Below are 16,914 nucleotides of genomic sequence, written 5' to 3' on the forward strand. Positions count from 1 at the left end.
AATTTTAAACTGAAGTACATAAGCTATGTTTATTGCATTTAAATTCTAGCATACAAGTTATTAACGCACGTTAGTTACGTCACGTAATAAAATTCCAGTAAAATCTGGTTATGACACTACAATTGACTTTACCATATACCAAGAGGCAATTTATAATAATTTACGAATATTTTGAATGAAATTTCTACTTACAAAGAAGTTGATCAAATTTATTATTTTACAATATTACCAATAAAACATTACTGTAACAAAAATCAAAATAAATTCCGTTAAACAAATATGAAAAAAAAAACGCAGAAAGTCATTATTACAAGTAAATAGTTTTAAAATTTGTAACTAGGTGTCATTGTTGTGTATTTTAAAAAAAGAATTAATTGGATGTCGAGACAAGTCTTATTGTGCAATAGAAGAAAAAAAATATTATAAATCGTGAACATTCCCAACATTTTTTTTCGGATATTTTCATGTTGTTAGGTATTAAATAATCGCTTTACTTTTATAATTTGGTCCCAAAATGTTGCTTTAGTTATGTAAAAACCTTATTAAACAAAATTAATTTGAAAATACGCAATAAAAAGTTCGAGCAGTCGTAATAAAATTAACTCACAGTTTAATGCGTTACTTAAAAGGCAAGAAGCAAATACCTGCGTCTATATTTTTTTCAAGTATGTATATAGTCATTAAGGTAATTTGATATTAGAGCAAACGGCATACTGACTATATAATAATATTCAAAAGAAAACCAAACTGTTGGCAATCAAACGCAAATATCAAATTTAAACTCTATCTGTTTTACAATAAGAAACACAATTCACTATCAAAGATTATACTCATACAATCAGACACGTTTAAAATTGACAGAAAACTTAGTAACATAACTTATCAATTAGTCGGTAGTAGAAATTATTGATCTCATAATAAAATATTTTCTAGAATGTAAAATTTTCCGTAATATTTTTTTTCACATTGAATTAAATAATTGTAATTTTATTTCTCTCAACTTATAAATTTGAGAAAAATCGTCATTAGCGTTTTTATGTAAATCTAGAAGTTCCCGGCGACTTCGTCCTTGCGGAATTAAAATAAAAAAAACTAGTAATAAATATAGCCTGTCACCCAGATAGTGTAGCTTCCCAACCGTGAAAGAATTTTTTAAATCAACTCTGTAGTTTCGGAGCCTATTCAATGGAATCAATCAAATCTTTCCTCTTAAAATATTAGTACAGACTACCGGTCGCTACCCGCGGCTTCGTCAGTGCAGTGTGGATAGACAGACAATTCTAATTTTTTTTTCCGTTATCAGCAACACAAATACATCAAGTGAATGAAATATAATTTTTTACATTCTGGAGTATCCGTTTCATTAATAAGTGTAGTTAACATTCAGTTTTACATTAAAATACGTCCAATGTAAGTACCAAGATATATTTAGAAATAAATAAGTACATTAACAACCGTATAATTTATTGAGGTAAGTAAGGTGGATGTTGACAAATATTATCTTTTTGAAACATAAAAACGTTACGTTTTTTTATTTAATTAGAAACGAGTAATGCACTAAATTCAATTTCTAATCTAGATGGCGTTGTTTTCGCATTTCTCTTAACATGCTTGTAAACATTACAATTCCAAAAAAAAAGTTTTAAAATGCATACAGATTCTAAATTGTATATTTTGTTGACCATTCACATAAAATAATAAGTAGAATATTACGTAACTTTTACAAATAGGAAAATACGTAAACTAATAATAGTAATTAACAAACAATTAGCAAAGATAATTAGCAGACGCTAGACGAAAATCATGATGGAACCATTTTTAAGATGTTTTTGATTTGGGAATTTTTACGTAAATATTTCTATTTTAAAATTAAACATAATATATTTAATTCAGATGATTTAAAATGAGGTTTTAATGTTATATATGTAATTTGAAAAAATCAAATTGCTACAAAAATAATTTCTTTTCTTTACTTACTGGATGGAAGTGAAGTGTTGTTTTTGCAAATATATTTATGGCACTAAATAACATCTGAATAATTGCATCTTTGAATTATTTTCTTTTTATTTACTCAAAATAAACCATTTCACAAAATATATCCCAATATATACTTCGACTTAATTCCTGTTGTTTGCATTTTCATTGTAATGTCATAGTTTGAAATTATTTATGTAACTAAATATATTTAAACAGTTTGTGTTTTGTACAAATAATTATAAATCTATAATAATATTAATTTTTATATGAAGAGTACTGTCTCCTTCAAAACATTCAGTTTCTATAGTATTTGTAATACTCATCGGCTCACTATACATCACCACTAAGGGATTCGGAGCCTACCCTAAGTTTGAAGTAAGTAGGCCATAGTCACACTGGCCCAGTGCGTTTTGGTTGAATTCACATATTGATAGGTCCTATGTATAAGTAAAAAATTGATGATTACTTGTCTATGTTCAAAGCTACGTTTTAGTCTAGTTTGAAAACATGCAGTACAAATACACATTTATAGATGTAAACATGTTTTTTTGCTAAAGTAAAAGGGCCTATGCGGCATCTTTTCCTATATGGTTGAAACTTTAAGAGCCTCTCCTGTAAAGTTGTCAATTTGCACATTGGCCCTTATTCGTAAAAGCCAACAATATATCTTTGAATCTTTTCATAGATATGTGCAGGTTGCAATGTTTTCCTTTGCTATAAGAACTTCGGGTAAATGTACATATGTAGATAAAAATCGAAAAATACATTGGTATGTGACAGGATCCAAACCCAGGACATGCAGATTACAAGTCAAGTGCCCCTGAGCCATCGAAACTCGATTTTTTATTCTCGAAGATGACAAACAAGTGGTCACTTGGTTGACTAGAATAGCCAAGTGAACACGGCCCAAAGACATCAGCAATAAACTAAAGTGTTGTAAATGTGCTGTTACCTTTAATAAACAGAAGAGAGGAATATAAATTAGGATAATTCCATTTCTATCCATGCCCTGCTCCACCAAATATGTACTCCTTCCCATATTTCTTATAAGAAAATGGCGAGAAGTGGAACAGGGTATGTTATTTTATAATATACATATTATTATTAACAATTTCAATTGTTATATTGTAACTAGCTGTCGCCCGCGACTGCGTCCATGCAGAATTTAAAAAAAAACATAGCTTTAGTAGCCTATGTGTTCTTCCAGACTATGCTCTACATCTATGCCAAATTACATCAAAATCTGTTAAGGCATTCCGGAGATACCTTCAAACATACATCCATCCATCCAAACATTCGCATTTATAATTTTAGTGATATAATATTCCTTATAACTTTGTTAATAATTGTTCTATTATAATTTGCGTTTTTGTATTTTTTCGTTATGACGAGGTGACCGTTTTGAAGTTTTCAGAACTCTTCATATTTAAGTAAACATTATAAAACTATATAACAGATTTATTGGCATTATTCGACCAGTTTATAAGAGTGTCAGATGTGTTATCTTCTATGTCTAACAAGAGATTATTATCTTTATCAAAGTCAATAGTGTTTGCGACTATGTCATCTTCTTGAGTTTGCAGATTTACATAAGACAATGATTTCTGTTTCTGCTTCAAGTCGAAAATCTCCAAATCTTCATCATCATCATCATCTGACTCCATTGTTAATGGTATTCTGGAAAGTTCCATATTATCTCTTCTGTCATCAGATTGGAGAACACCATATCTAAATTGATTTGTTTCATTGGTGCCATGCGAGTTGTTGACATCATTTTTCTTGCCGCTCCTTCTGAAAATGTTATCACAGTATGAAGTAGTATCAATGAAAAAAAAACTTCAACAAAGTGTGTTCCATTGCAAATAGTCAGCACTGAATGTGTTAAATGATATAACTACTAGTTGAACATTAGTAGTTTGAACAATATAAATTTGGACATGCTATCAAAAATAAGAAAGAAAATCTATATATATAAAAGAAAGTTGTGTTAGTTACACCATTTATAACTCAAGAACGGCTGAATCGATTTGACTGAAAATCAGGCAGGTAGCTTAGATCCAGGAATAGGACATAGGATAATTTTTACCCCGTTTTTTTGTTTTTTTTTTATTCCGCGCGGACGGAGTCGCGGGTAAAGGCTAGTATATATTAATTAAGAGTCACTTCCACTAACTAACTCCAACTTTAACTATATCCTCTTTTACTGTACCAAAAATTCAGTCATAATATTAACAAAAGTTTACCTGTGCCATATGAAGTATGCACCAGCTAAAAATGCAAATCCACCGAAAACAATTAGGCCCCTCTTTAAAACTCCCGGACTGTTAATATCCAGTTGACTTGGTGCTGTTTCATTATGTTTTACTTCAGTGGTATTTACTGCCTTTGGTAAGACTGGTGATGCTTTTGTATCATTTTTTTGTAATTCATTCAGTGTAGTATTAACTGAAAATATAGAAATTTAAATGAAAATATTTTAATTTCTCAATAAATTAACTTTAACAATGTGTAGTCAAGTGGTCAGTTTAATTCTGTACATTGTTTGTTAGATATATTTCATGAAAGTTTTATCAGTTTAAATTAAATGTAACAACTTTAGAAACACCTATGTATATTACATACCTTTCGGAGAATCTTGATTTGCAGTGTTATTTGGGATATCATGACTAACACTGATTTGTTTGTTTTCAGTGTCCAATGACTGTGTTTGTTTAGTCTCTGGATTTGGAATCTTAATATCGTTTCCTCCACCTTCGTTTGCACCTATTTGCTCCTGCGTTTCTCTTTTTCGAAGTTTTATTAATCTCGCCGCATTATGCACTGATGGCCACAATGAATATATACTATCTAACTCTGAACCGCCTCGCCCATACCAACCATCTCTATAAAAATCTTCGGAGGTTGTGGCAAAAGTTAGAAAACATATTAGTAAACCGCACCGGAAAATCATACTAGCTTATAAGGTAAACTAAAAAGTAATTAACACTTCTTCACATAAACAAAAGTTTCATCATTTATTGAAAGTTCCCTTTTATTTCTTGTCGATTTGAAAATTCACAAATCTATGAAAAGGAAGGTAAATAATATAACAAAAAAGTCCACGAATGATTAACCAACTTCACTATTTTTATTTTCGGCTTATATTGCTAAGACAACTTATTCGTGGAACTAGAAATAATGACTTCATCTATAATAATTTTATTGACGTTGACGTTTCAGTTTCAAAGATACACAACCAAAGAGTATATAGAGGAAAAAACTTCTTTCATGATTGTAGACTCAGATTAAGAATTAGACGAAGCCTGACCAAAAATATGACATCCCTGTTATGAGGGCGCCACAATCTCCATTGATATTGCAACATTCTATATCGACAGGTGGGCACAGTTAATCGAAAAGTTAACTTCGTTAATCGTTAATTCGTTAATTAAAAAATTAACTTCGTTAATCGTTAAAGCGTTAGATTCTCGAAAATTTAACGCAAGTTAAAGTTAATCGTTAACAGTTAACCATACCAAAATTATACATACTAATTTCACACTTATTGTGGCGACACTTGTTTAAAATAGTAATTTGACTATACATTCTATAACAAATTAGTATTGGAGACAAGTATGAATGCATTATAGTATATTTCATTACGAGTGCGGAAAGCCTGTCATTGCAAAGAGTTCCGACAAATGTCTACCCGAGCCGAGGCGCAACCGAAGGTGACGGTTGACAGTTGGAATAACAGTTCCGCACGTGTACTAAACAACTATTTTTAATACAGTTGCGAAAAAATGAAGCAATTTTAATAGAATAATAAAAACACAATAAACTCAACTAACTATAATGTTTGAAAAATGGCGCCAACTGTAAAAGAATACAAACAGAGATTTTTTTTGGTTTTCTTCGCCCATTCTGGGTAGGCAAAGGGAACTATGCCCAAACGGACAAGTCTTCAGTAGATTATTTTTATTGATATGAAATGAAAATGAAATTTAATGAGATGAAATAAAATGAAACCTAACCTAATTCATTGAATCAAATCATTGAATCTGATATTGTAACAAATTAGGAGCTTCTTTTTAGACATATTTGCATGAATCATAAAAACTTCAATGATTTTTTTTGTAAAAACTTCGTGGTTGTTTTTTTTTTTCTTTTTAATAGACATTATTTTGACAGTTGAGAAAGAGAACACACGAGTTTGAAAAAGCTAAAGAAGTCTTTCCCGGACGCTCTGATGCATCACAGTTGCATGCGAACTTCACATAATATCAATTATCAACTCGTTCGTTCACCATTCTAGTCGCCGACAGTCGCCTATCATAGTTGAACTTACGAGCGTGGCGTGGCACGTAATTTAAACAAAATGACAGCACGTCTCCAAGTTTCTAATTTAACGATTAACGGACTTTTATTAACGGAAGTTGAATTTAACGGAAGTTAACATAAGCGTTAACACTTTTTGAAGATAACTTAAAAGTTAATCCGTTAAGCAAAATGTTAACTTCGTTAATTAACGATTAACGGATTAACGAGTTAATGCCCAGCTCTGTCTATATCTATACGTCTAAGAAACTAAATGTCATTTAAAAATCAAGTGATGTATACCATTATGCTTATTCTATATTAATTACTAATTACTCTTATAATATTTTCACTCCGCGGATATTAACACCTTTTCAGTAAATGAACATATTAAATTACCACGAACTCAAAAATTACACCGCGATAACAATAAAATAATAAAATATTAACAATAGTAATAAATAAATTTGGCAAATCAACGACAATCGACAATTTCACTGCCTTGGCAACGATTTTTTGAATTGAAATTGTTGTTGCCATGACAAGAAATTAGTTCCGTAACTTTTCCGCAATACGAGCGAGATGTTTGATTTTTATGGGAATCCCATATAACACACCAGTCAATGAGAACAACTCCAATTTTTAATGGTGAGTTTGGTTTTACTCAACTTATTGAATCGGAGTAAGATATTGTATGAACCATTTACCTACGCCCTATTGCGTCGTAAGCGTAGAGTTATATCTACATGCTTGGCGCAGATAATAAGCTATCTCGAGCTCACAACCATGCGACAGATATTTATAAAATTAAAATAATAACGATTTATCATTTATTATTAACTTTTTACTTACCTCGCTCCAAATTGGTGAGTTTAGCCTCTCGAGAGTTACAAAGTTGATCAAAATAGATACATTATTTGTTTTAACCTTTTTTATTCAAATATTTTGAATTTTTTTTACACAGCAAAAGTAACAATAAATAAGTTTAATTTAACTAGTTCTCGTGTTGAAAACATGATGTAATTAAAATGTAAATAAAAACAGAATTCGTATTATTGGATTTATTTAAATAGACATTTATATTAATTACATTTTATAATTTAAAGTAGAGTTTCCAAATTTTAATTTTTGGTATCTATTAAACATCGATCGATTAATTACATGTTACATCTAATGTTACAAACATCATCGGTACATTTTGTTCCAAACATTTAGGTACACAGTAAATATCACCTACAAAATTGAACAAGTTAGAAATAGTAAAGATTTATCAAAGGACTTAATTAATAACATGTTATTTATTTTAACGGCAGTGATAAAACAAGCCAACACTTAGTTCACAGAATTATTTCCAAATGTGTATAGCTTTTATATGCCGTCATCTTTGATAAATAACTAAGATCGGGCACTGTTCGTTACTAATAAATACCAATTAATTTAAACATTAAAATATATTGACAAACCAGTCAAGAAACTCCAACTACAATCACTCAAAACCTCACAATGTGAGCACACTTTACTCTCTGAATCAATAAATTACGTTTAAACCTTAATTTTAATTACCAAATAATAAATATATTAAAAATAATTGCTATTAAGAACTATATCGTACAAAAATTTATAACATAGAAATGATATTACGCATATAACGTCCACTAAGATACCATAATATTCGGTACATACTTCTGATGTAAAATTAGATGACTTATAAAAATAGATTGCACAAAAGATCGTTACGAAAATATTTGCAGTGAAGTATTTAATGCAACGCAATAGAGTGATCGAAGATACTTTTGAAATGTAATTTTAACAAGAGAGATATCAAAATTTTACCTCGGCGTCACCCAGAGGTAATGACCTCGAGAATATAAATACACTTTATTTTAATTCGACACAAATCTAATAACTACTACAACTAATTTGACGTTTTAACATTATCTGTGAATGAGCTAATCGGATTTTAGTGGTGTGCGATGAATTAATAACATTTTATTTTATGGCCCCTTGCAATTGAAAATGTCCTAAACTCAAATATCCAATCGATCTGTCCGAAGCAGTTTACCGCAATCTGCGCCACATACCGGTGTATATCTCTACGTTTAAGTACTTTTAAATAGATATAATTTATTCAAATGTTATCTAATTCTTAAAAGTAAATATAAGTTTTAAACATTTAATAGAATTCTACTTGCTTATCCCGAATAATATGTTGGCTAATAAATCTTCTGAAAATTTAACAGCAATTTTCTAACATTGAAATCACTACTAATTTGAAAGTACTCACAAACATCAAATACTCTATTCATCCTGAAATCTGGTCTGAATCGTATCAAGTTGTTTCTATGTTAAAGAAATTCACTGCATGTTTATTATCGTTTTTGTTCATGTAATATCAACCAATAGTGCTTCACGCCATTGTCAGAATAAGAAAAAAATATGTAAAATATTGTCAATTCGTGTTATGTCTTACCCTAAAATCATGGCACAAAAATTATGTCTAACAGAGGAGGGAACACTTCACAACTGGGATTAAATTGTATTACAAGTTTTCGTTTAATTAATTAACACTCATTCTCAAAAAAGTAATTTTCCAAAACTTTAAATACTTATAGAAAAACATTTCAAGATATGAGCAAATCTTTTTACGTATAAAGAAATAATATTTTTTTTTATATTTATTTCGAGAAAGATATTGATTTTGGGTAAAAGTCTCCGTATTCAGTCTTCCAAGAAAATTAATTTGTAAATAATGTTGAAGCGGTAACCGAGCATGGAATGTATGTAAGAGTAAAAATGATATTTTCAGGACACTAATAACCAACATAATAAATCGACATGCGTGGTAGATGGTCTTTTTTTGCGGCAACGAGTTATGAACTCCAGGAGAGATTCTAGATTACCGAAACATCTCAATGTACTAAATCGGATCCTATAACTATATTAAGACGAAAGAGCAAGACGATTCAAATCTAGCAACAAATTAATTTGCTCTACTTATTAAAATTGCTGTCCCGGACAAGGACGAAATCGATATCTTTCACCCTGAATAGTAATGGGTTTCTGATTGTCGAAGAATGGATTTTGAATCCACTTATGGATACGTTCACTCGAGACGGGCTTTGTAGCTAGTCTTCCAGATCTCAGCAAGAGTGACTGCGGAGTGGAAACGATGGAAGATGCAAAGTGGCAGAGTGAACCGTTGAACCAGTGACCAGGCTACGAAACCGTAGAAATCAAGTTGTACCTGTAGAGAGAATAAAATATAAGGGTTAAGTAACTTTAAAACTGTGTTATTTTTTCCCTGACATAAAACTAAGTATTAAATTTTCATCTCTTTGGATTGCTAGGATTTTGTGAAATAGAAGCTACTAGATATTATTATTACCGGGTTAGCGAGAACTTTCTGGGCCTCAAAGGTGTAGATGAGCCACATGGTGACGTTGCAGATGAGCAGGAAGGTGACAGCCTGGCGCGCAGGCTTGCTGCGCTCCTGCTCGGGAAGATGTACGCGGCGACGGGACACATCAGCTATAAACAACAGCTGGAGAACCACCTGGAATTATAACAATATAGAGGAATAAAAATTGATTAAATTAAAGACAGATCTAGAATAGCTATCTACTACTTAATCGAGAGAGTTTTGACTTGTGTGCTTCGCTTTTTGTTGCCGTTTTAAGAAAGCACATTTTCTTTAAAGATGTTAGTATTCAATAACGTAATTTAACAGTTTGCAATTGCGAATGTCTATAGGCAGCGGTTGTCTCGCTATTCCGGCGAATTAAGGAATAGATCAAGGATCAATTGCCACCTTTTAATATAAAAAAGTAACTGCGTAATTTTGAGGTATATCATCAATTGACAAGAAATCAAAGTTTGGTTATGTGAGTGATTATTTAAAATTATCATTTACCTGGAGCACGCTTAAACATCCAGTAATCATGACGAGCAAGTTTGGTTCGTGAGTGAAAGCGCCCATGCCACCGGCGATGACGCTAAACACGGCGTACACGAAGAGTCCAAACGCAGATACGCGGAGTAAGATGTCGTTCAAATCTGATTGTTCTTCTGAGCGGAACTTCAAAGATTGTACCCTGCGAAGAGGCTCGGTACAGGAAGGATTGGCGCTCCATTTTAATTTACGGCCACTTATTTTTAAAGGTATACAAAGAAAAACCAAAAAATGGTAACAGAACACAAGAATGGAGAAAAAGAAACGTGTAATGTAATAATAGTCATTGTGAAGTCAAGTAACAAAATTATCCACAAACAAAGGAATCGTTATATAAAATGAACATCCACGAAATAGGACAAGAATAATGAGAATTTTGGGACAGTTTAAGTAATTAACAAATTTTAATATAACTCAAGAGCAAACGTGGATGAATAGTACATAAAAATATAAAGGTAAAGCACAAATGTGCAAAAAGTTATTAAAATTTGGAGCAGGGTGAAGGATAAGGAATGAAAGGAAAACAAAATAACCTAAATTAAAAATCACAAAATGATAAAACAAAGTGAAAAGGAAAATAAAAAATGCTCGTGCAGTATTCGCAATACAAAAAAATCGTAGAAATAAAACTTGGAAATTATAAAAAAATGTGTGAAAATCTGACAATTTATTTTCTTTTCGAATTGTTGTTTAAGAATTTTGATTTCACAAATGTGTAGATATTTAATCCTTGTAACTAATAACTTACCGTATGAAGCCAATCAAAATCGCGAAAATCGACAGGACCATGAGAGCGCAGTGTGAGACATCGGCCAAGTAAATCGACAGACGCTTCAATTCGTGATGTCTGATCAAGACGAAGAATAAGATCAAGCAGATAAGTGAAGCGACCAAAAGCAGCAATCCACAGAAGAGGCCCTTGGAAGCCCCGGCGCAGTCGACGCGGTTACCGCGCTGCGCAGCCGCCAACGCCGCCGCCCTGCGGGAGAGAACAGCTTCCAGACGTCTTTCCAGATCTTCATCGTTCGCCACGCTGCAACCAAATATGCATTTGGTAATGCACACGGAAATCAGGCGCGCTTGTTAATACTGATCAACTGACAGTTCTAGTGAATGACTATATGTTGAAGGTAGTGTCTACATTAGTATCTAGTTTAAATTATTACAATTTTCCTAGTATTACGAATGAAATGCTATTGGTTGCATCGCTACTAGAGTGAAGTTTCACTACGTATGAAATATGACAGTTTCACATTAATAATAATTACCTTGGATATCTTCCGATATGTTTCCACATAACGTAAATGACAGCTGCGCCGATAAGCGAATACTCAATGATAAATGGGTAAAGATATGGAGCGGAGTCAGTAACGATGGTACCCATAATTGGATTCCTTCCACAGACAGTCGTATTATCGATGTTGGCAATAAGGGCGGCCGGGTTCAATATATCGAAAGACTCGAAGAGTTCCGTTGAATTAGCTGAGAAATACAAAATACAAATTTAAATTATTAACTTTAAACAACCAGAAATTAATAAAAAACTAAAATTAAGAGCTAAAATAAGGACGGCACATGCATAAAATAATGAATGACAATCGACAGAATTATATCGCATGTGCAAACTACTACTTGATAACATAAAAATCGCAAAGTAACTGTGCAACGGCGGCGAACAAAATGTGATGTTTGAACTCCAACGACAAACCTGGCACATGAGGTGGTTCATCGACACGATATTTTTGAATACTATTTCCCCATTCATCTTTGTCTGTTATGTATGTTTCCGGCGTCGAGGACACCATTGTGGTCACGCTATTGACTATGGGTTTAAATGTCGAAGTATAAAGCCATTGGAAAACTTCCAACATGGCTGTTTGAGTCGGAGTCACTTTATCGGTCGTTATCGGTGCGATGGTTGATGTGGTCGTGAATGGGTTATCGTTCAGCCAGGAGTGTTTCGATTCGCGACCGTGATGCAAACCATTGCCGTACCCTACCGTGTTTTTAATAGTGTCAATTATTTTGGAATTTGATATGAATCCACTACCGGCATTATAATATGGTAAAGGAGTAGTTGCTGAAATATGTTTCGAAAACATTTTTAATACACATTCATGTGTTTAGATGGGAATAGATACATATACTTATGGTGACGTTATTTTTTTATCTAACATTGAGTTAGTACAAGGATAGCAGGTTTTAAACATATAAGTACAACAGATTACATACTCGCCGTTGAAGTGGTAGTAGGAGCAGCTACGGTAGTCGTAACGACATTCAGTATCTGATCACTTGTGCTCTTTGCCATAGATACCGCTGTGTCCGCCATACTAGTAGCAGCCGCGGTTGCCGCGCCAAATACTTTACCAGAATGTCTCAAGGTATGTTTCCGGATGACTTCTGAAAAACAAAAAAAATAATTAAATTGAATAATTACATTAAATTAATAAAATCATGTATTACAAAATGTTCTTACTTCCAAGTATGCCTTCGCCAGGGACACCCTGAGGATTCTTTACATGGTAATCGGTAATCTCTTTCAGAGATTCCAGCACCAGAGTGCGAATCCAAACACAAATATTGGTAGCGACAACGTGCATAAGGCCGAATCGAGCAATTACTTTGAACCGATGGATGTTCAACTGGAATAAACAAACGACGTGATAAAAATACCAATAGACATCATATATTATTTAAAAAAACGTTTTGAAATAAAACTTACTCTCGAATTCATAAAAATGAAATACATTTGCATAAACGTAAAGACCATCTGCAATACTGGGTTTACACCTTTGAGAATGAGATAACAAGGTGAATCTAAAGGCAATTCGAAGAATGTTCCGAATTCTAAGCCATTGTAGATCATAGTGCCTAGGCCAAATGCTGTAAAGTGAAAAACGTAATTTTAAAGTTGTTTTGTTATAAAATTACTTTATGTTTAATTGTTTTACATCAATGTGGAAATTAATTAACAATGAAAGTATTACCAATTGCGCCAATTCTAAGGAAGAAGCTTCCGTGGCTATGGTCGTTCTGCGAAGTCTTTCGCCGGCGCATTGGTCTTGCAACAGGGCCGGCTTCCAACTCCACGACATCTTGTTGCTAAATAAAAAAAAAGAAAATTTAAGAATCAATAGACTTGAACTCGAAAATAATATATTTCGCACCGTAAAAGACTGTAATTAGTAAGGCTTTCTTTACAAAATATATGTCATTTAAATCGATGGTGGTAGCAAAATAGTTTATATTTGGTGTCAAGGAAAAATTCTTTTCGGTTAAAATTGGACGAAATATCTCCAAACTACTTAAGCAGTCTTCGGTCATAGGTTGAAGAAGCAAAGGGGATAGCGGACACAATACAAGCACAATAACCTGACACTAAATAAAATAAAACAGCACATCCAAAGCTCGGTAATGGTATGGTATAGTTTAAGCAGGCTGCGTCATTTCATAATGCCTCACCTGATCAGACGCATACAACTGAGCCATTTGCATTTGTAATTGTTGTTGTCGTACTTTATCACGCATCTTACGGGGATACACCTCCTGCCCAAATGATATGGAAAACAAAAAAATAGCCAGCGTAAACAGAAAAGGGGATCATGCGGCCAGTCACGTCCTAACCAAGCGCTTATACGAATTTTGTGAAAAGCTAAACATAATACCACTAAACTTGGAAACTTAATTGCTTTTATGATAGATCAAATCTTCAGTGGTTATCTAACACAACATAAAAACGATAGGGCGCGACACATGGATCATAAGGTTAAACGAAAAAGATGGATGTGCTGGTGATATGCTATCGTAAAACAAATAATTATTACTGCTAACCTGGAATTGACTTTGCTTCTTGCTTTCTTTAGTCGCCTTATCCTTTCCGCTATCCTTGTCTTTGTCCTTAGATTTGCCATCTTTCTTTCCATCTTTTTTACCATCTTTTCCATCCTTGCCATCCTTTCCTTCTTTATCTTTGGTCTTCTTTTCCTTTTCTTTCTTGGGTTTCTTTTCTTTTGGTGGTGGCTTCGGTTTTGGCGGGCTACCGTTGCAGCAAGCACTTTCTGTTTCGAAAAAACAGTTCTCATTATTTAATCGTTTCTTTTATAAAATGTTTTGAATTACAAGGTATATGTACGTAACGTGAAGTATTATAATTTTAATAAATTCCTCCCAAGTAGGGTTGGCAACAGGCAGGCGGCCGGCCATAAAAACTTAAGCCAAAACTTAAAGGTTCATAAAACCTTCTGTGCCGACCCCACGTAAGTGGGAAAAGGCCAGGGAGATGATGATGATGATGTACGTACCCTGAAGTAGGAAACAGAAGACATAGAGCAAGAAGAGGATGCTCATTCCATACAAGTAGGTGAAGAAACCCTCGTAGTAGTAAAGCGGGAGGTTGTGGGTGATGACATCGCTGATCACGTACGCGATGCACACCACTACCAGTAGTTTAGCGTAAATGAAACTTGAGATGATGAATAATGATGTTCTGAAAAAAACAAGAAATCACCGTTTTAATAACAAAGAACAGTGCAAGTACCCGTTGGAAAAAATCAATAAAAATCCTATATAGGTTTCGTTTGAGTCGACCTCTTTGTCAGCTTATTACCGAATTGGGGCATGAACCAATGATAATAATCGCACAGTAATATTGAATCTCTGTTCCGTCCGCTATAATTTTATAAAAAATACTTTACGTAAGTTATGTAGGTGTCTTCAATGACAAAGAAAAGTTTTTCGGTACGTCGAAAAAAAAGATTAGAAAAATACGGAAAAATAAATATCATAAAATATTTACTTTCAGAAGTTAGGTAGTAAATTGTAACAATAATCGCACTTTGCACAGAAAATGATATTTCTTTAATTTTTTTACCGCAAAATATGCTGTAAAAAAATTAAAGAAATTTCAGGTATTTATGGAAAATCAAATGTCTTTAAATATGTTTCTAAGACATACTTCTTTGATGGTTTTGGCTGGACGCACTTGAGCTCCATCTCTTTGTTTGTGGTGTTATGCTTTTCTGCGATCGCTATATCGCTGCCCTGCTGGCGGTACTGGCCGACGGGCAGGGTGGCCATGTTATCCACCGACTCCAGCTCCACGGTGGCCACCTTCACCTCGGTCTCCATGGGATGTTTCTCCTTCCCCATCGTTAGCACTTCACTCACGACACGGTAATGTCAAAGGGAGTTCACGAGGGCATAGCGGGGTCGAGCTCTTTAAGATTTAGGTAAGGGCGGGACCGCCAAGGATTTTTTTCAAGGTAAAATGAGTCCGGAAGTAAGAAGGAGCGGCGTCGAGACCGAGCCTCCGAGTCGAGTGCGCGGAGAGTTGCGCAGTTGCGGATGCTGCGCGGAGAGGCACGGTGCCAGGGGTGGCACCGACCCTCCCGAAAACACCCTATTTTATATAAATTGCACTCGTAAATGGTACGAGGGGATGTCATTTGGTGAAATTACGTCTTTGATGCCAACGAAAGGGTGGTATGTAATGCTGAAGTGCATGAGTGTTATTAAGTCATACATGACACCCGTATGGGGTCGAGTGCCCTGGTATATTTTAAAGAGTTTTTCAAATACCGATCGAAATAGCGCTTATTATTGTTTGTCATGCAGCGCAAGTTTGTCAAGTTATTATAATTTTTGCATTCAATTAAACATCATAAAATTATGTGAAAGTATACTTGTCTAAGAATATAACCGCATGTAATTTGTAGATATATATTTCCAATTGATTTTAAAATAAAATAATACAAAAAATGTTACGTAGGCAACCCTATCGAGAGCTGGCGTTGGGTCGATAGAGACGCGTCTCTCCGCGAGCTTGGGAGGCTGCGCGCGCGACCCACTGACCCGGTCGTTGCTTCCCAAAAGAAGCGAAAAACGCCCTTAAAATACTGCTCACTTTATGCCAGTACTAATAACGAGCTACTTTGATTAATAACATACATAGATTAATAAATAATCAAGGACATACATAGATATAGATGCATTCTATTCTAAATTTGAACTTTGCTGACCCCTTACTTTGTAGGTTAACGAACTAAGTGTTTAGAGGCAAGTACTACGTAATACGTGCTTTTACTAGATACCTATCTTTGTGATCTATATGTATTACGTCACGTGACATTGTGAGTTTACATTTGTGTTTTATACGGGTCATTGCGTAGTAGTGGAATGCTATCCGACGCTAATTAAATGGTTTGTTGTCTACTTTTTATAAAAAAAGTGTCACTGACATATTTAATTTTTTTAATCCTCTTAAATACTTTAATTATCCTGCTTCCCTAACGGAAGTATAGATACTGAACATTATGTTGTAACGCACTAATAATACCTTATTTACGAATCTTGTTCTAATGAACTCCGAATAAGATCAAATTTAATTAGTAGCAGTTACTGTACCTACTGTGTCAAAATTAACACGCAACTGCTAAAAATATTGGGAAACAAATGATTTCATAACTTAAATCTATATCAGTCACTCCAGTTCTCAAATCTTGTAACCGTACTGAGGTAGACAGATATGTTCAACATAACCAATATAACTGCGTATAAACATTTTACTGATATTGAGTTTTGATTATGTTTAGGTACATTCCAAACCCGAAAGCCAATAGATACTAAGTATATAATTTTCGTTGTAATATTTATAATTGTTCAAGTCTTACGTTGTTTTCTTACCATACGGT

The 16,914-nt window shown here is 33.6% G+C and overlaps 2 protein-coding genes across 5 annotated transcripts in view; both read right to left on the reverse strand.

The window, feature by feature from the left end:
* Positions 1–3,308: 3,308 nt before the first annotated feature.
* LOC106721398 lies at positions 3,309–5,106 on the reverse strand. The gene is made up of 3 exons (XM_014516327.2): positions 4,600–5,106; positions 4,221–4,422; positions 3,309–3,768 (listed from the first exon to the last, which is right to left on the reverse strand). Exons 1-3 carry the CDS (start codon positions 4,925–4,927, stop codon positions 3,423–3,425), a joined length of 876 nt encoding a protein of 291 aa, XP_014371813.2. The 5' UTR covers positions 4,928–5,106; the 3' UTR covers positions 3,309–3,422.
* A 2,781-nt stretch (positions 5,107–7,887) lies between these two features.
* LOC106721669 (proton channel OtopLc) overlaps positions 7,888–16,914 on the reverse strand; it is a 37,889-nt gene continuing 28,862 nt past the window's right edge. For 2 of the 4 annotated variants that reach the window (XM_045678182.1, XM_045678183.1), the window contains exons 4-13: positions 14,527–14,711; positions 14,057–14,283; positions 13,688–13,771; positions 13,213–13,327; positions 12,948–13,108; positions 12,702–12,867; positions 12,455–12,625; positions 11,931–12,302; positions 11,491–11,704; positions 10,917–11,255 (exon numbers count right to left, since the gene is read on the reverse strand). In XM_045678182.1, the coding sequence (XP_045534138.1) occupies positions 10,967–11,255; positions 11,491–11,704; positions 11,931–12,302; positions 12,455–12,625; positions 12,702–12,867; positions 12,948–13,108; positions 13,213–13,327; positions 13,688–13,771; positions 14,057–14,283; positions 14,527–14,711 (1,984 nt within the window). In that variant the 3' untranslated portion in view covers positions 10,917–10,966. Of the gene's footprint in view, positions 9,518–9,658; positions 9,827–10,183; positions 10,419–10,913; positions 11,256–11,490; positions 11,705–11,930; positions 12,303–12,454; positions 12,626–12,701; positions 12,868–12,947; positions 13,109–13,212; positions 13,328–13,687; positions 13,772–14,056; positions 14,284–14,526; positions 14,712–16,914 lie in introns of those variants that run through there. The other 2 variants (XM_045678185.1, XM_045678184.1) reach the window with 2 other exon arrangements.

This window comes from Papilio machaon, chromosome 5, assembly GCF_912999745.1.
Source record: "Papilio machaon chromosome 5, ilPapMach1.1, whole genome shotgun sequence".
NCBI lineage: Eukaryota > Metazoa > Arthropoda > Insecta > Lepidoptera > Papilionidae > Papilio > Papilio machaon.